The sequence below is a fragment of the Lepisma saccharinum genome, chromosome 25 (assembly GCF_977018435.1).
Source record: "Lepisma saccharinum chromosome 25, izLepSacc3.1, whole genome shotgun sequence".
In the NCBI taxonomy this organism is placed as follows: domain Eukaryota; kingdom Metazoa; phylum Arthropoda; class Insecta; order Zygentoma; family Lepismatidae; genus Lepisma; species Lepisma saccharinum.
Genome location: NC_139253.1, coordinates 12,106,541 through 12,131,224, shown reverse-complemented (window position 1 = coordinate 12,131,224; position 24,684 = coordinate 12,106,541). Strand labels below are relative to the sequence as shown.

General features: G+C 37.3%; 1 protein-coding gene across 3 annotated transcripts in view; it reads left to right on the top strand.

Annotated features, from left to right (window-relative positions):
• LOC145978960 (serine/threonine-protein kinase MARK2) overlaps nt 1-24,684 on the top strand; it is a 170,531-nt gene that overhangs the window by 4,667 nt on the left and 141,180 nt on the right. For all 3 annotated transcript variants that reach the window (XM_083111994.1, XM_083111990.1, XM_083111991.1), the window contains exon 2: nt 8,859-9,110. In XM_083111994.1, the coding sequence (XP_082968120.1) occupies nt 9,036-9,110 (75 nt within the window). In that variant the 5' untranslated portion in view covers nt 8,859-9,035. The remainder of the gene's footprint in view (nt 1-8,858; nt 9,111-24,684) is intronic.

Below are 24,684 nucleotides of genomic sequence, written 5' to 3'. Positions count from 1 at the left end.
CGGTGAAATTCCTTTATTTTCTTATTTTTGGTACTTACATATTCTGCATTGCTAAGGATTCTGGAAGGTGGGATTTCATTTTTTTCACGACAATAATTTCAATTTTCCATATCGAGTACTTATTGTTCGGTCATTTTCCGGTTGCATTACAAACAACATGGGAGGCAAATCTTGACTAGTGTTGTCCATGAACACTGGGTGTGCAGTGTTTCCAACCTTCTTCACCGAAAAATACCTACTTTCATGTTACTGATTTTGTATTCTTTTTCCGGGTTTGAAAGCCCCACGAACCATGCACGACAAGTTTAGGTTAGGTTCAGTTAGGCAAACATAGTTAAAATTTGTCATCCTCAAAATTGTCATGTTCTTGCAAAAAAAAACTGCATGGTTGGAAACACTGACTGGGGGGGTTACATCATCGAATGCATGCAGCATTTGGTTCACATAGTAGAAGGACATAGAGCCAACAGCTTTCGTGCATCAGAGAGAAATTAATCTTCAAAAAATACATGATTTACTGGCGATATAAATTAAATGATGGGAAAAAAACACTTCCACGACCTTTCAAAAGTATGGAAAGTCAGTTCGGTAAGTAAGTTCTCCTGTAAAATTGAAGAAATGCATTTTGCGGATACTAAAATTTTACCGATGCTGCTAATATGTCACAAAGTTTATCTTGTTTAAAGTATGTTGGACAAGCAACCATACTTGTAAAGTACTGCCTTCGGGAGTGTTACTTTCACCTGGAGAATGTCATATATGTATGCATGGAGGACAGTAAGGATAATGTGGAAATACTAAGGCAATGAAATGTAATTATGAGAATGTTATGCATTTACAAATGTGTATTGTTTGATTACAATGCCACAGAAATTCTGTCTCCAAAAAAGTTGCTCTGACCCACATATACTGCTATGGGAGTCAAATGATTCCAGTTGTATCACCATCATGTGACCACGTAATGTTCCTTTTACATTTTTTAGACCACTATGATCTGCTGGCTAGCGTGAAACAGAAAGTACTGTCCCTGGATTTGAATAGTGGGTGAAACGGGTATGTAAAACTGCCTTGCAATACTGAGAAAAAATAGAATTTGATAACCATTAGTTTTTGGCAGTTTCCTGTACTTATTCTTTTATCGGGATTTATACCTGCTTTAAATGATTTATCCACCAACAGCCCCTTAAATGTTTGTACTATACGCAGACAAGATTAAAAAATCTAGGTAAATTCATGTTGATTTGTTTTAGATCTCAATGATAGTTTCAGTAAATAATTTCTGATAATAGTTTGCAGTCATACTTTAAATATATATCATGAAAATTTTGCTCTTTGGGGGATGGAAGAACCATCGTAACTTGCAGCTTCCTAGAAATATATTATTGGGGTGGACAAAAACTTTTTTTTCAACAGAAACAAATAAAACATTAAAAATAAACTTTTTCTAAGAAAGCTATTGACAAGGAGTCTCTTAACCTTCAAATCAAGATGTACATCTGGGGTTATAAGTAGGCCTACTTGTCAAAGTATTTATTTATGCAAATTGACAATCTCTCACATAGGCTTTGGAAGTTGGGTTGGGGGGGGGGGGGGGTCAGATTTTTACCCAGTTGGGCAAAACCCACTCTTTCTGCCCAGTGGCTATGACTTGCTCAGAAACATCACATTTGTATTGTAAATGCAATAAAGTAGCATAATAACCCATGGCATAACATCCTGTGGGGGCCAGTGCTTACTTATCAACTGCTGGCGTCAAACCCATCAGATGTAGGAAACCATCCAACCAGTTATGGGGTGACATGTGGTTGGCAGGACTAACACCCTGTCGTCGTCATATGTTTCCATGACTTGGGTACCCTACTCATTTGTAGTTCCCCTGCTTCTTCTCAGGAGACTCTAACTTGCATGCATCCCATAGCTGGAGCCCAAGGCTTGCGCTGGACAATTGAATAAAATATATTGATATAAACAACAGAGTAGTGGCCGCGGTGGCTCAGTCGGTAATGCGTGTGACTACCATGCTAAAGGTCCCGGGTTCGATCCCCGGCCGGTTCAAATCCGGGAACTTTTCTAACGGTGGAAGCGGCCCCGGCGCACACCCAGCATCGAATAACATGGGTACCTGGGGGAAACCCTGGGGGGTAAAGTCGGTCAGAGGCGTGATGCTGATCACATCACCCCCACTCACGACCGGATCAAGAAAGTGTGGGGCATTACCCCCACACCCCCTATATGCCTTCATGGCATGGTGCTATGCACAGGGGAACACTTTACCTTTTTATAAACAACAGAGTACAGCATGATTCATAATTCCTTCCAGGGTTTCAAGCATCTTTAGGACAAGAACTATAACACATACAGCAAAAAGATGCGTATCATTACATAAAGACGTACCTTACGGGTGCTCGATATGTCCATCCCTGGTGACGTGGCAGACATCAAACCTGAAATCAAGTTCCTGCCAAACACGTTTTACATCTCACATCTTACGTCTTCTTGAATTTCTTCTACCACACACAATTTTTTTTTGGTCTGTAGGTGCTTCTGTTCGAAATTTTGTACTAATCTCTGTTGTACCATCACAACTGACACACATTTAGCGAATTATCTATTTTACCATTCATCTTCATTGGCACGAAATAATCAAAATGGAAATTGTAAATTGTTTATGGTGATAAGTGTTTTTCGGTCCTTTTGTATAATGTTTATCAGAGTTTGCTTGGACATTTTGGAGCCAAAGCTGTGAGTTGAAGTGCTTTCATGAGGCTAGGTAACACAAATGAAATTATAGTAAAGCAGTCCATTCTTTGTCTTGCTTCACATCTTTCCAAGGTTTGTTAACAATTAAATCAAGTTACGTAAAGAAGTAAGATTTTTGTTTCTGCTTGTTACATTTTCACTTGCACTTGAAGCATATGTGCAGAATGCATATGAATGTGCAAAATGTAATCTCGCTCATTTCCTTTATAATGTGGCAGAACAAAAGCACCTTTCAAATGTGTTTTGGGAGGATAAGTTTTCATTTCAAAAGTTCATTGGTACTGTTCCAAACTGCTCTATGGTTCCAGTGCTTGGAGACTGGTTGAGAGGGTTTGAATTAGATGATGCATGGTCAGCATGTCGACTCACATTGCCCCTGTTTAAAGACAGCTGATGGCTACAATGCAGGTGCCCAAGTCTTTTTTTTTTCCTTTTAATTACTATTTATTCCATTTTTATCCTTTAATGTACTATTTGAACACTCCTGAGAAGGATCTGACAACAGGACAGAAACATCGGGTTTGACTTATGCTTTGTTTATTATTTGCAAGCGTGGTTATGCAAACTGTAAATGAAAGTCTACAAGACTATTCATATCAGAAAAATATCCATTATAGCTTTGGCACATTGTGAATGCACTGTAGAAGTTTTATGTAAACATTGTTCTAGTTTGATAGACAATCCAGCTTGCATGATAGAATGATTAACATTACATACTATTTATTTATTTATTTATTTAATTGAAACACAACAGGCGCATGCCCAATTACAGTGTTCAATATGGGATGACACCATTACATAAACAAGAACATAACTAAGAAAATTAACAAGAAATATGAATGACGCAATATACATTTTACATTTAAAAACAATTGTGAGAAGAAATGAATTATTAGATTATAGAAGCAAAGGGAACACAGAGACAATACAATAATAAATGAAGCTAAACTGTTGGATATAACCATACAAGCTGAATGAAAACCAAAATTCAATGAACAAAACAAAACAAAACATACAGAAATTCAGCAAAAAGATCTTATGTTACAATTACATTTAAATAGGTCTACGCTTGGATTATTCTTAGAAACTGAATTAAATAACTTGCACATTCTCCTCATGGGTTCAGCTTCGGTCATTTTAGTTCTTCCAAGGGGGATTTGAAAGAGATCAGTTCTGGGCCTTAACATACAGTTTGGCACATAAAAATTTAAATTCGACAACAGATTAAAAGAATCTATTTTACCATTGATAAGCTTGGAGAGAAAAGTTATTTGACTTGTTTGCCTCCTTTCGTCGAGTGACGGAATATTAAAGATTTCGCGTAATATGTTGCTAGGAGTGAGTTTTGGATATGTACCATCAAGTTTAAATAGTAGATATCTGAGAAATTTATTTTGAAGCTTTTCTAATTTTTCGATATCTTTCTTGAATTGCGGGTTCCAAACAAGAGAAGCATATTCGAGTTTAGATCTGACGAGTATATAATACAGCAAGAGAAATGTTTCCTTTTTTCTAAATTGATGACCCATTCTCATTATAAATCCCAAATTTCTGTGAGCTTCGCTTAAAATGCGGGAAATATGTGATTGGAATGTTAACTTTTGGTCAAAAGTGACCCCTAGGTCGGTAACTATATTCTCACTTTGTACTAACACATTAGAAATAGTGTATGAATGTTGAATAGGGTGTCTGTTGTGGGTGAATGATACAAGTTTACATTTCTTTAGGTTTAGGCTGACTTTATTAATTTCACACCACTGAAGCAAGTTATTCAGCTCTTCATGTAATATTGTACAGTCATCAGCGTTTTCGATATTTTTGTATATTTTAACATCATCAGCAAAGATTAATGTCTCACATTTCGTGAGTAGTTCTGGCAAATCGTTTATAAAAATTAAATATAGCAAGGGACCAAGGTTCGACCCCTGTGGAACTCCCGAACTGGCCACGAATTCGGTTGATCTGCAGCCTTGATACACGACATATTGTCGGCGGTTCTGCAGATAGGAAGAAAGAAGGGTAATAAGTGGAGGAGAAAGGCTATTGTTGGCAAATTTCTGTATTAATATATCGTGGTGAACTGTATCAAATGCCTTTGAAAAGTCTGTATATAAAACGTCAACTTGCCCTTTATTAGCTATACTGGGTGCAATGTAGCTTGTCAGTTCGACAAGATTGGTTACGGTTGAGCGTTTTTGGACAAATCCGTGCTGTTTGGGGGAAAGAATGGGTTTAATATGAAAATATATATGTTTGTATATTATCTGCTCGAAGAGTTTTGCTGGTACTGACAATTTTGCAATAGGCCTGTAGTTACATATGTCAGCCTTATCAGCGGCTTTGGGAATCGGACAGATTTCTGTTGTTTTCCATATTGCTGGAAATCTCGAAGTTCTGACAGCCAAGTTGAAAAGGGTGTGAAGAGGGTACTTAAGAATTTCCGAACATCCTTTAATTACATAAGGGGGGATTGAATCAGGGCCGGCGGATTTTTTAGGTTTCAGTTTTTTAATGGCTTCCTCAATTTCATTTAGTGATATTTCAGAGATATTTAAGATACTAGGAAGTGAGTTCATGTTTACATTAGGATGCGGATCTTTGTAGATAGATGGTTCTTTGGAATATACGGATTCAAAATACTTTGCAAAGAGATCTTGGATACTTTCATTATCGTCAATGGTTTTATCATTATACTTAGTTGGCTGCACGGGTGGATTTTTTCTTTGATTTTTAATGAAGGACCAAAACTGGTTAGTATCGTGAGCAAGATTGATTTCTGAAGTTTCAATATAGTTTTGGTAAGCTTTACTGATCTCCCATTTTAATTTCGTTCTTAAGGTTTTATACTTAATTTCGTGATGCGTTACATTTCCCATTCTTTGTTTCCATTTTTTGTGGAGACGTGATTTTGCTTTCAGATTTTTAATAATTTCCCGCGTGAACCAACATGGGTAAGATTTTTTTACAGAGGAGCGAGAGCGTGGAACACATTCATTAAAAATGCTTTCGATTATTTCATAAAATTTATCAACGGCAATATCTACGTCTTCGCATTCTTTTATTTGGTCCCAGTCAGCTAATTCGAGTTTCCGATACAAATTAATGAAATCTGCTTTCTTGAAATTATATTTTTGGATGTTTGGATTTAAAGCTCTTTGTTTAGGCATGGTTTGTGTTAAAGTTATTCCTAGAGCCGGATGGTGTTTATCTTCGCTTACCAGAGGCTCTTGGCGAAATATTTTAGTATTTTCAATATTTGTTAAGACTAGGTCGAGAGTTCTACTATTGGCGTTCTGGATGGAATTTTTGCTTTTGAGGTCGTTGAAATCGAGGAAATATTTCAGTTCCCGACATTGTGCGCCTAACGTGAGCAACACTTGTGCGCCTAACGTGAGCAACTCAGTGTTGGAATTTTTAATTTCAGGGATGTTGAAATCACCTGCAATGACCAACGGGCTCCCCAGAGGATAATGTGCAGTTATATGACTAAAGAAGTTCTCGTATACGTCCACGGGAGATGCAGGTTGAATATACACTACACACATGTAACAATCGCGACCAGATTCTGTTTTAAACTTTGTAATTAAACTGCCAATGCTTTGTTCGTGTAAAAGAGCATCGACCATTACAGGATTAAATTTTCTCTTTATGGCGATGAGGACACCCCCACCTAGTGTTTTGCCAGTTTCTAACGTGTTGCGATCTGACCTGAACACGCTATATCTATCGTCGAGTAGTTCGGAATCTGAAACTGAAGAATTTAGCCACGTTTCCGTGCACAAGACCACGTCGTAATTGTTACTCAATACACTTAAAAAGAACTGTTTGGTTTTTGATAGAACTCCTCTCAGATTCTGATAAATTATGTTCATGCTAATTATGTTTTTTTCATTGTCGCACAGAGTTTTGGAAGGGTCAGTTCTAGCAAGATTGATTGACGTCTCCACAAAAGCAGGGACACGAACAGGTGAAATAAACTTCTTACCTGACAAGTTGCGCTGGGCGTGGCTACCTTGACGTCCTCAAAGAGCTCGAAGACCGCTACCTCTTGCCCACTTGCTCCCCCTTCCATCCTGCATTCCTAGATTTCCTGGACGAACGAGGGGTGAGGGTTCTTGACCTCCGCTTTCACTTTGCTCCAGGCGGGGACCAACACTTTGGGCATCAGAAGGGTTGCCAGGGTCAGCTTGCAGATCGCGCAGGGAATATCTTATGTTGTCGACCACAAGATGGCGATAACTAATGTACGCACGGTGACCAGCGTTCCGGGCTCGGTGCATATGCTCGAGTAATCCTTGGCGTTCTTTGCGAGTGGAATAACAGAAGTCTTGGTCCAGAAATATCTTCGTTCCCTTCAGTTTGTTGCGGCATCCAATAACTTTTTCTTTTTCCTTGTATCGCAAAAAGCGACAGACGATGGGATGAGGACCTCGGTTACTGTTTGTGTTGATCCGATGCGCTCTCTGGATGGAATCCTCTTGCAGATCGATGTTTAATTTGTCCTTAATTATCGTTCGCACTTTCGTCTCCGTCTGGCTCCAGTCTTCTCCCGAGTCCCCTTCTTCAACACCGTATAACACCAAGTTATCGCGTCGGCTTCTGTCTTCTTGGTCGTCCAGTCTTTGTTCCAGCCAGTTATTTTGTTGAGACAGTTCCTCCACACGTTTCGTAAGGGAGCCAACATCTCTCTGCAGAACGTCCACTCTAGTGACGAGGGTTTTGAGTGAGGTGCCGAATTGCCGAACTTCGGAAACTAAGGAGTCGTTCGAAGCCTTGAGTTCTTGCAGCATTGCTTTGATCTCTCCCATTTCATCACTGGGCCCAGGATTTTGTTCCACACCACCTATCACTAGTAGCACTAAAATCACTAAACCATATGCACAATAACATTGCTTCGATTCAGAGCTACATTCCGCAGACACCTGACATTTCAGGCCTGATTTCACCACGAACATTCCAATCCGGCAACGCCAGGTCTCGGTCGAAACCCCCATTGCTTACCACGAGCTTAGAACGGAGCGGCTAGAAAACACGTCCTTCCTCTTCAACTTCCTGGTGCGAAGGCTATAAGGCTAGTGTTGTAGTTCAAAGCCTGGCTGATGTTCTTTCTTAAGAGGTTTGAAGGGTCATGAACAGTAACCACAATAGAAATGCAAGGAGTTACACATATGTCATTTGACATTTGGGAATTTCACAGCCCGGAGAAAATTGTTGCTGTTGGAGGCTAATTGAGTAATATTCTGAAATTCATACAACTTAAACTCTAAAATGAAACACAGTCTTGCATCTTGTCTGGCATAATGAAGTACGAATTACAGAAATTTTAGTGTGTTTTGATTAAGACTGGGCCAATACTACATTGATTCCAACCGATACCAATGCTTGAAAATTGTAAGAATTAAAAGTTGTTCAAAATATTGATTGATGTTAATGGGTGAATATGCCACTCCAATTATAAGCATCAGTTTACCAGAGTTTTAAGTTTTAAAAATTAAGATATAACATCAGATTATTAAAATACGTGTTACATAATTTGCACAATACAGTTTTTCCACATTATATTAGTGCAGAATGAATGCAGCCTTTGAATTTTGTACAACTCCCAAGGTAATTACTCCCGAAAGTGTTGTGTGGCACTTTTGAGGAACCCACAAACAATCAAAATGATGGAAAAGTATATGCAAATAAAATCTGATTCTTTTTGTTACTGATACTACTCGTTGTCTCAGTCCAAGTTTTAATGATTCGTAATATTGATAATTTTCTCCTGATTCGACAAACAAATGTTTACAAGAGTAAAACAATGGTATGAGGCTTCATAGGTGCACTATTTATTTTTAATTACGTTATGTCAACAAGTGAAAAAATGCTACCGTTGTGTGATTTCAGGTCAATAGGTATTATCAAATTTGGGTACAAACATGTTGGATTTATGAATGATAATGATTAAATAACTCCATGAAATTAGCAGTTGTGTAATATGTATGAATGAATGTATGTGTATGCTTCTAGAACGATAGTATAATGTGACTTGTCTTCATATGCGAATATGTTTTTCGTTACAAGTTGTGCTTTCACTTTTTCTGTATCTTTTATAGGTTTAGTGGGTTATTTTTCTACCCCGAAAGCTCTGAAGGGCATCCAATGATAACTAGGTGTCCTAGGCCTAACAGCTAGGCCACCTTAGTGGTGTAGTTTCACCGTGGGACACTGATACAATCAACTCCATTCCACAAGAACCCCAACAAACTCCCCATCATAGTGTGGGGAACAGAATGTCTGCTAGCATGCGTACCACACTTCAGACAGTGCCTGAATCACTTCCTGCCGATCATGTAAGCAACACGAAGGTAAGTGGTTTGACCTTTTGCATTTGCATGTTTATGTGTACTGGTAATTTATTGTGGTAAGTATCTGCACAATGTTGTTCATGTGAATGATCTTGTCACCATGTATCGACTCTGCTTATTTTGTCTGTATTTATTGTATGGTGCTGATTTGTAGTGAGCTGTGATATTTGAATATGTCGCTTGAATGGGGTGAATTTTTAAGATGTGTGTATTGTAATATTGTATGAAAGCTGGCATAATAATACCGTGCGTTGCCTTTTTTGTTTATACAACCAATTCTACACTTTGAATGGCATTGATAACTTAGTGATTATCTTGGGTTTTCTGTTGAGAGGGTACACTTCCATGCACTCAGGGTGTCTGTCAGTCTGGGAATGTCAGGAAAATTTACTGTTTCTCTAGAGAATCAACCTTTTTGTAGTAGTGCACTAAAAGTAGTTTTTAAACAAAGAAAAAAGACATGTAAGACATTAAAAATTTTATTGTGGACAAACTGAACTTCAATTTGATATCCTAAGTGTTACCAGTAGTTACAGTAGAAATTGTATATCAAATACTCGAGGAAAAGATCGTGTTTTGAGCCATTTTCACGTAGAAATTTACTATAGTAAGTGCCTATTGTAATTTCTCACTTTGTTTTACAGTTTTTAGGTTGTGTTGGGTATATATTATGATTAATACAGATACTATTACTAAATTTTACTGCAATTATATTTTTTTTGCTATAATTGTTATGAATTTTTATTAAAATAATCTTTATTAACCATAAGTCAACATGTGCCCTGATACTCCCTTCCAAGAGTCAATTTCTATTCAGTATCCCTTCTTATCGCTTTTACATGTGGAGTGAATATTTTATAAACTTGATTATGTGGGATTCTAAGTGTAGCATAAGCTAAAATATATTGACATTGCACACTAAATAAATAAATTGCCCTAATGGCTGTAGTCTGAAGAAAATTGGATCCTGCCCTGGAAAACCTAAAAACATCAGGGAATTTGTTTTTATGATTTTGTAGCCACTGTAACACTAGTTCCCATTACAATCTACATGTCTAGTGACTTTTTCTAGGCCGTGCGGTTATAAAATACACAAAGCTACTGGGGTGAGTACTTAAGACAAGGGAAGTCTTCATTATAAATGAAATTAATCTGTCAGTTTGTTATGAAAGTATGAATCCAATGTAATGCAGAAGACTTGTAGGTAAAAGACATGTAAACTTGTGTTTTTACCATGGGGAGGTAAATAAAAAATAAGATAAATGTGATAATTATGTTCACAGGTAGACAAAACTAAAAATAATTCAGGTGCCAGCCCTTTTTTCCCTCAGGAGCCACTATTTTTTTTAATATGGTCTAAGAAACCATGCATTCAACTAGAATAAAGCTACAAATTTTGAAATTTTATCTTAAAATATTTAATTTATCATACAAGATTGGATTAAAAGTAATTAATTCTTGGACGGGAGTGGCCTCTCGAAAGAAGGCTCTACTGCTAGGAGTAGGAATAACTATGCAATACATTCTAATATATATAGCCAATTCTATCATGTCACTGCAGATTTTAAAATTCAGTTAACAATAGTGCAAACATTTATAATGGGATGTTTACTATTCTGATGTAATGATACACGTGATACAGAAAACACACAAACATTAAAAAACATGTACTGTACTTATTATTAAAAAAAGTTAATGGTGCAAAGTTGATTTCAACACAAGAATGCAAGATATTAGAAAAATAAGTAGGACTGAAGTTAAAAATTCAGACACAAGGTGCCCTTTATTTGTCTACCCCTGATTATATTCTTTCTCCGTGAGATTCATGGACTAAGGAAATATCTAAAATAAGGTTGAGCTGAATTTTGTACTCTTACTGATTTTTACTGCTACTGATACTTGCAAATTGTAGCAATTCAAAGCAGTTCAGAATATTTACAAATTTTAACATGTAAGTTTTCCATTGGAACTATATTGTTGCAATTTACGAGATTTGCTTTAAAATGCTCATAATTTCACATGATGTAATCATTGTCTTCTCACAATGATTGCATAATTTCCACCATATTTAAACTGCAAATGTGTTGTGCAACATTTTTTCGCAAACGTATTTGCTACTTTCTGATACATTGTTATCAGTTCAGTCCTAAACAAAAATGATATCCCATCATGTTAAAATATACTGTAGGTAATCATTTCACTTCGTGTTCCATATTTGACAGATCCAGCTTGAGTGTCAACTGCTCAGTTTACTTGATTTAATACCGCTCACTCTTGATGTGATGGCGAGCAGATATGTCTCAATCCAATACTCTTATTATATCATTGTCTGTGGGAACTGTTGTGGTGCTCAAGTGAAAATCTCTGTACTCTAATGACATGCCAAAAGTAGAAATTCAAGAAATCTGTGTTCCCTATAGATTTCACACCAATATACTTATTATAATGACCTCTGTTTAAGTAACAATATATTTTTTTCTAGTGCTGTGACAAAATTTATAAATTCCAATGCATTCACTTTTTATTTTTGGACTGATTCTGATATACATTTTTTTTATCATTTGCCATTCTCATCATGAGAAGCGTACAGATGCTCTGAAATTATATTTATTTATTTATATATATATATATCAAAAGCTGTTATATACTTATAAGAGGAAATAAGGTTTTTAAATGTGAAATCATTACTAGTGACCTTCAAAATTAAAATTTGTAATTTTTTCTTCCCGTGTGAATAACAGTGTATGGCCATTCCACACCAATTCAACACTAATTTTACTGCACCATCTCTACATACCTTTGTAGAGTGAAAAATTCCTAAATCTTAAGTTTACATTTTGATGTTACAAGCCCTAAGGTTGACATATGTTATGAATTTAGTGCCTTTAAATTTAATATAAATGATGTCGTGCAGGGGAAGACACAGCAGGAAACATGTTTTCTGCACATTCTGCATCATTTCTTTCACTTTTTAGCTTTCGTAGGTCTTTAAATGACAGATTGTTAGATAAGATAGTGTTGAATTTAGTGGAGTAGCATATATAAAAAGGAGCACCACCTTCATGATTAATTTCCATTTTTGTTCAAAATGGTATAATTAGTGTGTACACTAAAATATTGAACCTACTAAGATGTTATGTAATGTATAATATTGCTAATTAGTAGGGAACTGATTTTTAGATGCTTATAATAAATTAATAGGCTGTTATGAAATAACTGGTTTTAGATGCAATTTGTATACAAATGTTACTATTTTTAGTGCAATGAATACTATTCTTTGATTATAAAAAATATACAATTTACCCAATGTAAAAACATCATATTTTGAAGTACTGCACCACCATATGCTTTTCAATGTTCTCCGTGGCGAAGTTCTTCTAGTCTGTGAGGGGGCACTTGTACAGTCATGGACACTTCTGGGTTGTTACAATCCATTAACTTCCAATGTGATCGTTACAAGCTAGAAGTGCCAGTGGAGAACTAACCTCTGTAAGCTGTGGAAGTTATTTGTGCAAACTTCATAAATGCAACTGCACCTCATTCCCAAGGTGGGTTTGGTTCTTCCCTAGGAGTAGTGATAACATTGTCGCCTTTTAACAAAGAGGTCATAGGCAGGTTGTTATGAACCAGGAATTTTAAATAAATTCAATTCCGATTAAGGAGAGAAATTCAACAAGGATAAATGGGTTCTGGACCGTAAAGAATCTTTTTATGTGTAAATTATTTCAATTCAGTCCAGGAACAATTTTTCCAGATCAGTTCAAATATGGTTCAAGAACCTTTTTCCAGATGAATTTAAATTCGGTCTAGGAACCTTTTGTTCCGGATCAATTTGAATACTGTTCAGGAAAGTTTTTTCTGGATCAGTTTAAATGCGGTCCAGGAACCTTTTCTCTGGATCAATTTAAATACGATCCAGGAACCTCTTTTTCTGCATCAATTTAAATACAGTCCAGGAACCTGTTGTTCTGGATCAATTTAAATACAATCCAAGAACCTCTTTTACTGCATCAATTTAAATACAGTCCAGGAACCTGTTGTTCAGGATCAATTTAAATACGATCCAGGAACCTCTTTTTCTGCATCAATTTAAATACAGTCCAGGAACCTGTTGTTCTGGATCAATTTAAATAGTCCAGGAACCTGTTGTTCAGGATCAATTTAAATACAGTCCAAGAACCTCTTTTACTGCATCAATTTAAATACAGTCCAGGAACCTGTTGTTCTGGATCAATTTAAATACAGTCCAAGAACCTCTTTTACTGCATCAATTTAAATACAGTCCAGGAACCTGTTGTTCTGGATCAATTTAAATACGATCCAGGAACCTCTTTTTCTGCATCAATTTAAATACAGTCCAGGAACCTGTTGTTTTGGATCAATTTAAATACAGTCCAAGAACCTCTTTTACTGCATCAATTTAAATACAGTCCAGGAACCTGTTGTTCTGGATCAATTTAAATACAGTCCAAGAACCTCTTTTACTGCATCAATTTAAATACAGTCCAGGAACCTGATGTTCTGGATCAATTTAAATACAGTCCAAGAATCTCTTTTACTGCATCAATTTAAATACAGTCCAGAAACCTGTTGTTCTGGATCAATTTAAAATACGATCCAGGAACCTCTCGTTCTTGATCAATTTAAATACAATCCAAGAACCTCTTTTACTGCATCATTAAATACAGTCCAGGAACCTGTTGTTCTGGATCAATTTAAATACAGTCCAAGAACCTCTTTTACTGCATCAATTTAAATACAGTCCAGGAACCTGTTGATCTGGATCAATTTAAATACAGTCCAAGAACCTCTTTTACTGCATCAATTTAAATACAGTCCAGGAACCTGTTGTTCTGGATCAATTTAAATACGATCCAGGAACCTGTTGTTCTGGATCAATTTAAATACGATCCAGGAACCTGTTGTTCTGGATCAATTTAAATACAATCCAAGAACCTCTTTTACTGCATCAATTTAAATACAGTCCAGGAACCTGTTGTTCTGGATCAATTTAAATACGATCCAGGAACCTCTTTTTCTGCATCAATTTAAATACAGTCCAGGAACCTGTTGTTCTGGATCAATTTAAATACAATCCAAGAACCTCTTTTACTGCATCAATTTAAATACAGTCCAGGAACCTGTTGATCTGGATCAATTTAAATACAGTCCAAGAACCTCTTTTTCTGCATCAATTTAAATACAGTCCAGGAACCTGTTGTTCTGGATCAATTTAAATACAATCCAAGAACCTCTTTTACTGCATCAATTTAAATACAGTCCAAGAACCTGTTGTTCTGGATCAATTTAAATATAGTCCAGGAACCTGTTGTTCTGGATCAATTTAAATACAGTCCAGGAACCTCTTGTTCTGGATCAATTTAAATACAATCCAAGAACCTCTTTTACTGCATCAATTTAAATACAGTCCAGGAACCTGTTGTTCAGGATCAATTTAAATACGATCCAGGAACCTCTTTTTCTGCATCAATTTAAATGCGGTCCAGGAGCCTGTTGTTCTGGATCAATTTAAATACGATCCAGGAACCTCTTTTACTGCATCAATTTAAATACAGTCCAGGAACCTGTTGTTCTGGATCAATTTAAATACGATCCAGGAACCTCTTTTTCTGCATCAATTTAAATACAGTCCAGGAACCTGTTGTTCTGGATCAATTTAAATACAGGCCAGGAACCTCTTGTTCTGGATCAATTTAAATTCGGTTCAGGAAACTTTTTCCCAGATCAATTTGAATATGGTCCAAGTTTTGTATTGAAATGAAACAACATGCAAGTTGGACCCAATTTAAATTGTGCGAGAAAAAGTTCTGATCCTGTTACGGAACCCAATAATGTTAAGGTTCTTGAATCTTTAACAATGCCAGGGTTGTTAAAGGCCCAGGAATTGTAAATAAATTCAATTCCCGCCAGGGAGAGAAAATCAGCAAGTGTTAATTTGTTCTAGGCCATAAAGAATTGTTTTATGTTCAAATATTTCAATTCGGTCCATTAACTTTTTTTCTGGCTGAATTTAAATAACGCTCCAGGAATATCTTTTTCTGGATCAATTTAAATACAGGCCAGGAACTTATTTTTCCTAATCAATTGAAATATGGTCCAGGAACCTTTTTTTTTCTCCTGAAACAATATGCCACTTGTACCAAATTTAAATTGTGCATGAAAAAAGTTTCTGGTCCTGCAGTGTAACGCAACAGAAACCATTAGGTTTTATGGGTTCCTGGACCACGACAAGCCTGGTTGTAGATTCGATGTCTATTGGAGTCACATCGTGGTTTGGATTCCATTGTAAGGCAAGTCCCGATTAGTCTATATGTGCATAACGTGTGCTCAAAAACTCAAACTGCAGGCAGGTTCGCAGTGGTCTTCTCTTCTTGATGAACAACCTAGGGAAGCTGTAGTTTCCGGCGCAAACCTTCCCCTTTCACCTAGACTGATTTGTCAATAAGGAAAATAGGCAACATCATTGGTCACTAAGGTTGTCAATGCCGGCCATGTTTTAACAACTGAACTATTTTGTAGCTAGAATTTCAGCCCAAAATAGCCCGCATTTTTGTTTGGCTACACCTTCGGTGGGAAGTACAGTGTTCAACAACAGAGAATGCCTATTCCACTCCACATTTTTCCAGTTGCGTGATGCATCTGGAAGATGGCGGAAATTTGCATGCATGTTGATACCCCTTGCTGTTGCGTTGCTTCTTTTGCCGCTTGGATTCGTTCAAGGGACTCAAATCTTTGTGGTGGAAATGAAGGGTATTTCTTAATAAAAGTAATTTTGTAGTTAAGCAAATAGTTTAAAAGGCAGGTTTCAAGTAAAAAAAAGGGCTTTTAGGCATTTATAGGAATTTATAGTTCATTTAGGCATTTTTAGGTCCTGTAGAATTTCGGTAGAAGGGTGCTGAAACATGAAACGCAAATATCTCTTAAATAGCATACGTCTAGGACTAGCAAAAGAAGTAGGTATGGACCTAGAAATCCATTCCCTACTAATTAGTTATATTCAAAGTAATAGTTCAGTATTTAATGCTTTCATGAACTGACAACATGGCATGCATACATACATTCATGCATGCATGGTTGTGTGCATGTGTGTCTTAAATACTACTATGATTTCTGAGAACTTACTCTATCAGTTTTGGCAAGGTAATTTACTTTGCATAGAAAATTTTGTAAATTAGTAATACAAAAACTACTGCCAACATTTTGGCACCACTTTCACTTCTCTACCTTGCATATAGCAGATATGAATACAGTTTGTAATCAGGGAAAGACTTCTGGGACACTCGGTATTACATTTTAAACTTTAATTTTCTTACATATTTCAGCACAAAATCATTATTTTCTGAAGATTGTTAATACAGCTGCCACCTTACGCCCTCACCCTCACTAACAGATTTTAAAAAAAGAACTGTTCTTTCACGTACTGTTAAAAATTGAGAAACCTTTTGGATGTATATGTCTTGCACTAGTACTTGTATTTATAACATAATGATTAACGACAATTTTTTTTGCATTGGATTTCAAAGTTTTAGCAACAGCTTCAAATTCCTTTTTCATGCATATTGTACACTTGCATAGGCTAATTATGATGTGAATATGGCAGTTTGTAAAATTCCAATATAAGGCACGTACAAATTTGGAAGGGAAGTTTTTTTGAAAGCCTTTTTTTTGTTTTCCTGCCAACTGCTATACGTAACAATAATAACCATCGCAAGAGCCATGCTTTCTTTGAATTTATATGCTTGATTCTAGTTTAAGTACAGTGCGTTCAATTTAAAAGTGGCATGTAAGGTATATTTGAGTCTTGTTTTTGTTGTTGTCGTCAGTTATGTTCCGTCCGTTCCGTTATGCCCATTGTTACAGGAAAAGTTTATTGTAGCGGAAGAGAGGGAAGGGGAAGGGGTGACGAGGAAGGGAGGGATGGGACGGATGCATTGTTAGTTGCAGGTGTTCCGCTGTATTGCTGGGTTGTGTTTGTTCTTCGTTGAGTTGAGTGAGTGAGAAATTGCCCTCTACGATGCCATTTAGTGTTCAGGAACGTGCCTTTATTGTTGAACACTATTTCAGAACAAATTCATTCAAAAAAAGCTGCAGTAAATTCACGGAAATGTTCGGTAAGAGTGCTCCGACTGTAAGTTCAATTCAGAAAATGGTCAATAAATTCCGTGAGACAGGGTCTGTATGTAACGTTAAACACCGACGTAGGAGGACTGTACTAACACAAGAGAGTGACTAATGTTAATGAAATAATGACGAGATCTCCCCACAAACCTTTACAACGCCTAAGCCAGGAGACGCAAATGTCCATAAGATCAGCCCATACAGCAGTGAGGAAAATGTTGAAATTATATCCATATCGAATTCAAGTTTTTCAAGAATTAAAAGAAATTGACTACCCTAATCGTGTGCACTACTGTCAATGGTTCAAGGACTTCTATGGGAATGACATCACTGTGTTGGACTACGTGTCCTTTTCCGATGAAGCATGGTTTCACCTGAATGGTTTCGTGTCTTCGCAAAATTATCGAACATGGAGCTCTGAAAATCCCCATCTTTCCATGGAGTCCCCCCTCCACCCTCAGAAAGTTGGTGTCTGGTGTGCCATATCCAGGCGGCGAGTGGTAGGGCCCATATTTTTTGAAAACACAATAGATAGTGAAATTTACCAAAACATTATAATGCAGTTTGTTGCAATGTTGGAACCAGAGGGACGTCGGTGCTGGTTTCAGCAGGACGGCGCAACTCCACATACTTCCAATGAGACTATGTTAAGAGATTTCTTTGGACACAGGATTATTTCAAAGGGACTGTGGCCCGCCATATCCCCAGATCTTCAAAGTCCAGACTACTTCTTGTGGGGGTTTTTTAAGCAAAAAGTATACAGGCAGAATCCACGCACCTTAGAAAGCTGAGGCACCACATCACTGAGGAAATTAGGAGTATAACTGTAGATGTCCTCCATAATGTCGCAAGAAATATGAAAAAATGTGTTAACATGTGTATTCAAGAACAAGGTCATCATTTTCAACATTTGCTTTAAGAATCTTGTACGATATACTAAGCAATTTAGTGGCACCAGCAAAAGTTTCACAAAAGTCATAGGAAGATTATTACAAATCTTACTTGTATATTTGTGCTCCATACCACTTTTAAATTGAACGCACTGTACTTTACGTTTTACATGTATTTTACGCGTCATGTAGGAAACCTTTTTTTATGCGTGATCGCACATTGGTAGTAGGAAGCAGTCATGGACAATTCTGTGTTGTAATGATTCCACTGAAAGTCAGTTGGATTGTTACAACCCAGAACTGTCTGTATATTGTTTTTTCTTGTTTTTTGCTTTTACTAGTACAACTTTCTATATTCTGTCGTCAAACTACGTCAACCACACAAAAGGAAATCAGCAGTGAATTTTATATTTAACTATCTAAGTATTTATACACCACAAAATACGGTATTAATATTTATTAAAGGCCCAGGCACCTGACGTCTGTGGTTTACAAACGATTCCAGAATACACAGATTAGTCAGCTTCCGGTGTGAATTTGTTGAGATAGACCAAACTTAGTTCTTAGAGGTTATTTCACAGAGTACTTACATCTTCGATGTAACTACTTAGGTATTTACTTCACTTGGCGATAAACACGCTGAAAAACACTAACGTTGAACACTTAGGGGGAGTTGGGGGGGAAAGCACAAATCTTGCTGATAACGAGTTCGACATCTTCAATCTTCTAATCCTCCTGTCGTTGGTTCATAATAAACATGTAGCCTCTCTTCTTTAGTAACCTTTTCACAGGTTCTGGTAGAGATACTGCACAGGCCTATAGTTCACTCACAGTTTATTCTTTAGACACTATCTCTCTTTCTGGCTGAGATTATGGCCGTTAGTTCAATTACAGTTTTTCACAGCCTGCGAAACCAATAACCAACGTAACATGGATCCTAACCGTATCAATGCTTGACTCGGACTGTCTTCTCTGCAATGCACATCAACTGTTTCCCAGAAAAGACGTTAACGTCTCTTGCCGCCCTGTTTTCCCCAGCGAGGGTGGGTCAACTTTTATAAGGGGTGTGTCAAGATCGGTTACATCTGTGACTGTACATTCTCAACCTTTTTATTGGGCCGTATTAAAATAATGAACATGTGCGTTATTTTAGTATGAATAAAGCCCCTCCCCCTTTTCCTTGCACAATTTCCAAATTGCAAATATATGCATACTCGTAATTCTGCTGCCTTGTAATACAGGGGAACGGGGATTTGTATGCAGTGGAGACACATTGCATAGTAGTTCAAATCCCACTTTAAACCGTAGGCCCAGTTTTAAGTGGACTCAAACCAAACTTTGACATACATACATACATATCTGCACACGTGTGTTGTGTGTATGTGTAAACCTGCTCAGTTGTTGAGAAGGTGCTTTTTTTTTTTCAACATGAAAATGTTCATCACTGAAACACACACAATAACGGACTAGGTTATCAGTTTTGTTCATATGATCCATTTGGTAGCAAGGAAATCTCAACAGTTGGTGAACAGTTGTGTGTAGTTTAAGCATGTGAACTACAGTCTTGTTTTTTGCTGCTTGCTGCTTTTACGCTGTCATCAGTATTATCTCCAAATGCCTCGATTTCTAATAATGATGTAATACTTTCTCAGGAAAGTACCAACAGGGTTTAACATGATTCTAGGCATTCACTTTGGTTTGTTGTTGGGGCCTTAGTGACTTGCTGAAGGATTACTGTGGTATAAAATTACCTTATTTTTCTTTCCGTCTTTTTGAAGGAGATGATCAAAAATATAAAAATATAAAGCTTCATTTCGCAGTAAGTTTTTTGTACATGTCTGCAAATTCAAAAAGTACATGGCCTTAACACCTGTAGTGACAGTGCTTTTAAGAATACAGTTTTTTGACAAATGTACAATACTTGTAATGTATAGTTGTAATATGTTGCATATGAACAAAAAAGAGAACATGAAATATCAAGAGTTGCTTTGGAGATGTGACGTGATCATTTCTCCGAGGATGAGGACAACAATTTTCCCATCACCTACTTTTTGAACCAACTTATTACCACTATATATGAGATTTTCCTTCAATAAATCTCTTCTTTTGTAACACAAGTCTTGCTTTGTACTTGTCTTGTAGCGTGCATCGGAATCTTCATGGAACTGACCACTTTCCTATCATTGTGGGTGTATATTTTCTTTCATTGGCTTGGTGGCTCTGTGGGTTATGTGGTGAACTTTTGACATGCAGGTTGTATTTTTTCCTTCAAGTTCTGCAACTATTTTACAGGCCATCAAATGGCTGTGTCTTCCAAATGCTGTATGTGCTTCCATTCCACATGCCTATGGTACTGTGAAGCCTAACTAGTTCCATATGGTCCCAAGAGTTCCACGCAGCCATTGTGGACTGTTAATGCCAGCTTTGGACCGATGCGACCCAATGCTGCAACTGTCTGTTCTGCATTAGGTACACACATGCATGTAAATGGACATGTTGGAAACAGTATATGTCAGTCATCAGTGGCAAAGCATGGTCTTATGATGAAGGCAAGCAATGTTTCAGTACAATGGCATTCCTGGTGGGGAGATGATAATGAAAGTTATATTGCCACATTAAACAAGAGGAGTGGATTTGTCAAAAGAAGCAATACTAATAAGACATATTCTCTGTTAATCATATTTCCTTTCAAAATTTCTGTTAAAGTTATTCATATGCTGTACTACACTTCATACAACCTATGAACATTCCATATACAACTAAAACAAATTCATTTATCCTGCTTTGTTTATTATTTTTCAAAATACTAATAGTGACAAACAGATGTCAAACGGTATGAATTATGTTTATTTTACATTGCATGTTGGCAGTTGGCAGCACTGATTATGTAATTTGAGGTGCTCCAATTTGGATGCAGCCATCCTGCTTCTGGAAACACTCATCACTTGCCTATACGTATCATCTTTGCCCCAACTCCTTACATGCCAGTGTTTTTGATGTGTTTTAAAACTTACAAATTTTAAAGTACTTTGAGATTTAAAATTATCTGTAATGAATTAGGAACCATGTTTGAGAGCTTTCATTTATAATATGATGAATAAATTATTTGTCTTTGTCATCTTGTATACACGTTCATGAAGGCACACATTGGCTAATGGTTTCTGCTGGTGTGTGTGTGCATTTGCTTTTGACTGGGCTCTTCTATTTTCAAAGCTCAAAAGCTGTAGAAGGTTGAGCTTTTTCCAGAAGTGTTGTGGACCATATTTCCACCCAGATTTCATCCTTCACTATGCGATGCTTTGAGTGTGTTGGTTTCCTCGTATAGCAACCGAAAGTAGAGTTGCTGGTGCTTGCTGTGAGAGTTTGCGACTAAATTCTCACATAATCGAGTACAATTGAAACCAAATAAGGTTTCTGACAGGCATAATCATGCTAAAGACGTGTGGATGATGGTTTACCGAATCCAAGATGGTTTCTCCCCACAATCCATAATTTCATTGTACATAAATGATGTCGGAGACACTGATCCTGGTCATATTGCCAATATACTGGCACAGCATTTTGCATCAGGTTCTAGGTGCCAGCTTCATCATGGTTTCTTAATGTCAGAAACTATGTGTATAATGTTATCCTCTCAATTTCTGTAGTGATAATGATGAACAACAGCTTTCGAATTTGAGTGACACAGAAATATGAGACTCCTGGGACTTGTGAGATGTTGTGCCATCTCCCTGTCACTGGTAAGCAATTTTTGAAGATTCCTTCACCACTGCGTGGATGGAAGGTTTCTTTCTTTATTCCCATCCTGAAGCCCAGCCAAGATTACACCACAGTGTCTAGGTGCAGTTCCATTACTCTGTCTACCTGTGTTCAAAGTAATGGAACATAAGAAAATGATTTTATGACCTTGATCTTGAAGTCTTGGCTCCTTCTTGTCACTTTTCCATACTTGATCACCTGGTAACTTTGGAGAACATATTCAATATGCTTTTGTCAATAAAATATTTGATAACTATTTTCTTTTCCAGGCCTTAAGCTGCTCCACTCATGGGGGGGTATCTGTGGCCATTTAGCTATTTTTATGTAGATTTTTTTATGAGTTACACATTGATAACGTGTTAGCTGCAGGAGAGTTGCATGCCTCAGGCCAGTATTTGCAGTGTTGTGCTGTTTGCTGTAGCTATGAACATTCCCACTCCAGCACATTCCCACTACTGTATATCGGCAACTATCTTATCTCAGCCTTTCTTCCAGTTCAACCAACAATCAACTGTTTAGTTGAGTAGTCTTTCTGAGAAAACAATGTGTCAAGTGTCCCCATCATTTTGATTCTGACTGATATTGATGAATCGCCTTGTGAATGAAGTATACCATCTTGGTTTCAACCAAGAATGAACATGGCAGTCTCACTATTCTGTTTCATAGATCTTTGGGTGCTGATAGGATGATCCTTTTCTGTCTTCGTTGTCTTCTTGTTCTCGTTAGGTCGAAGCATGATGATTGTGTTATTTATTCCTCTGCCCATGCTTCTTGGCTTTGCATCCTTGAGATTATTCTGGTACATTTCACACAATCCCCATTCTTTCGTAATATGTGGAGGCCTCATAAGCATCATTGTATCACAGGATAATATTTTGTCTACTTTGTTCAATGCCTGTTCAAACATAGTTTGAGGCTTGAAACAATTGGATATTGATCGATAACATCCTGTGTAACTACCAAGTCTTCCGGTGTGCAGGCAGTTGAGACTGTTGGATTGTCAGTGGTCTTCCAAGTCATTTCGCCACTCCTTGTGCCTATTCCCACCTGAGTATATGCTGCACCCCACATTGACTTCATGTTGATATTAACAAAGTAGTCACAACATTGGTATAATACCAGCAGAAATTCTTAGAGCTTTGATCCAAGTACCCCCAGTTTTACTGTATATTATACAGATAGTTCCAAATCAGATTGATCATTTGGTCTTGACTTCATTGTCATGGCAGAAATGTGTACCATTCTGAGGATATTGGAATTTGCTTTGGAGCACTAAATAGAAGTCCTGATATGCATAGTGCATTTTTCCATTAGCTTGCATCCTAGTCTACTGGTACCGATGCTCAGTTCTGTTGAGTCCCAAGTCATGTGTGCATTAAAGACAGTGATTCAGTTGGTGGTGGCATCTACTCTGTTGACCCAGATAGGGAGATCCTGGTTCACCTGGAACCTTGTAGCATGTGTCAAGAGGAGTGGTATGGGGTAAATGGGAACAAAACTTCACCCTCCCAAGCAAAGCATTGGGCATCCTGTATTCCTCATACCATCCATCCTGCAGGTAAGTCATCTTAACTTTTCACATTGGACACATCTCATGCATCAACACTTGCTGCAAGGTTTGGAGCTTTCATTATGTTCCAACATGCCATTTCATTTTGACAGTATGGCACATTCTGCCTGAATTTGGCAGACAGTATGGCACATTCCACCTGAATGTGGCAAATTTTGTATTCACAACATACTACTAGGGCAGATCAAAAAGTAAGTCCCCCCCCCCTTGTATACAACAAACAAAATATATTAGAAAGAAAATAATTATTGGACAAAAATGCATGAACATTTAACTTTTTTCGACATAGTCACCAAGGTATTCCAAACACTTTTTGAATAGTGTGACCAGTTTTTTTATTTCTTGTGTGTAAAAATTCCGTTCAATTTCAAATGAGTTGACTTTTGTGCTCATCTGTTAACAAACGCGGCACCCAGTGAGAGCACAGTTTACTATACACCCAACTGGTCATGAATCAGCATAGACACACTATCGTATGATATGTTCAGTTCACTTGCAATCTCTCTTAATTTTCATGTGGTGGTTGGCAAGGATGATTGCATTCACATGCTCCATTTTGTTGATAGTGTTCCAGTTGCAGGTTGCCAGACACATGCTCGTCGTTCACATTCGTTCTTTCCTCTTCGAACATCTGACACCATTTCCTGATCATGGAGTGTGACATTGCATTCTCACCATACACCTCGACAATTTGGTGATGGATTTCACTCTCATTATGCCTTCGTGTCCACAAAAATCGGACTGAGCACAACTCAATGGTGGACAACACAGTACAACACACCATACTGACACGGTGACTACTCTCATATTAAAGCAACCTCAGCATGGCTGCTTCTGGTATGGGGAGAATACATTCTGGACAGTGCTGCCACCAAGGGTGATTATTTTCTCTTTTAATGCAGGAACACAGCTCGGGTGTAACTTACTCTTTGATTTGCCCACGTACATTGTATTATCTTTCCAACTTCCTGTGATCCATGTTGGAGGATGAATGTGTTTTAGTTTTTTCAATTTTTTTATTGTTTTTAGAATGATTCTGGTTTTGTACTCTCTTTTGCAGATATGTTCAATATTTCCATATCTTCTTAATGTGTTTTGCGTTCGTTATGTACACCCTGAACTTTTTAACCTTTAGCTACATATATGTACTACTCAGTGTAAATGGTTCAGGATGGCTGTATATACCAGTATTGCACAATAGATCATTTCTCCAAAA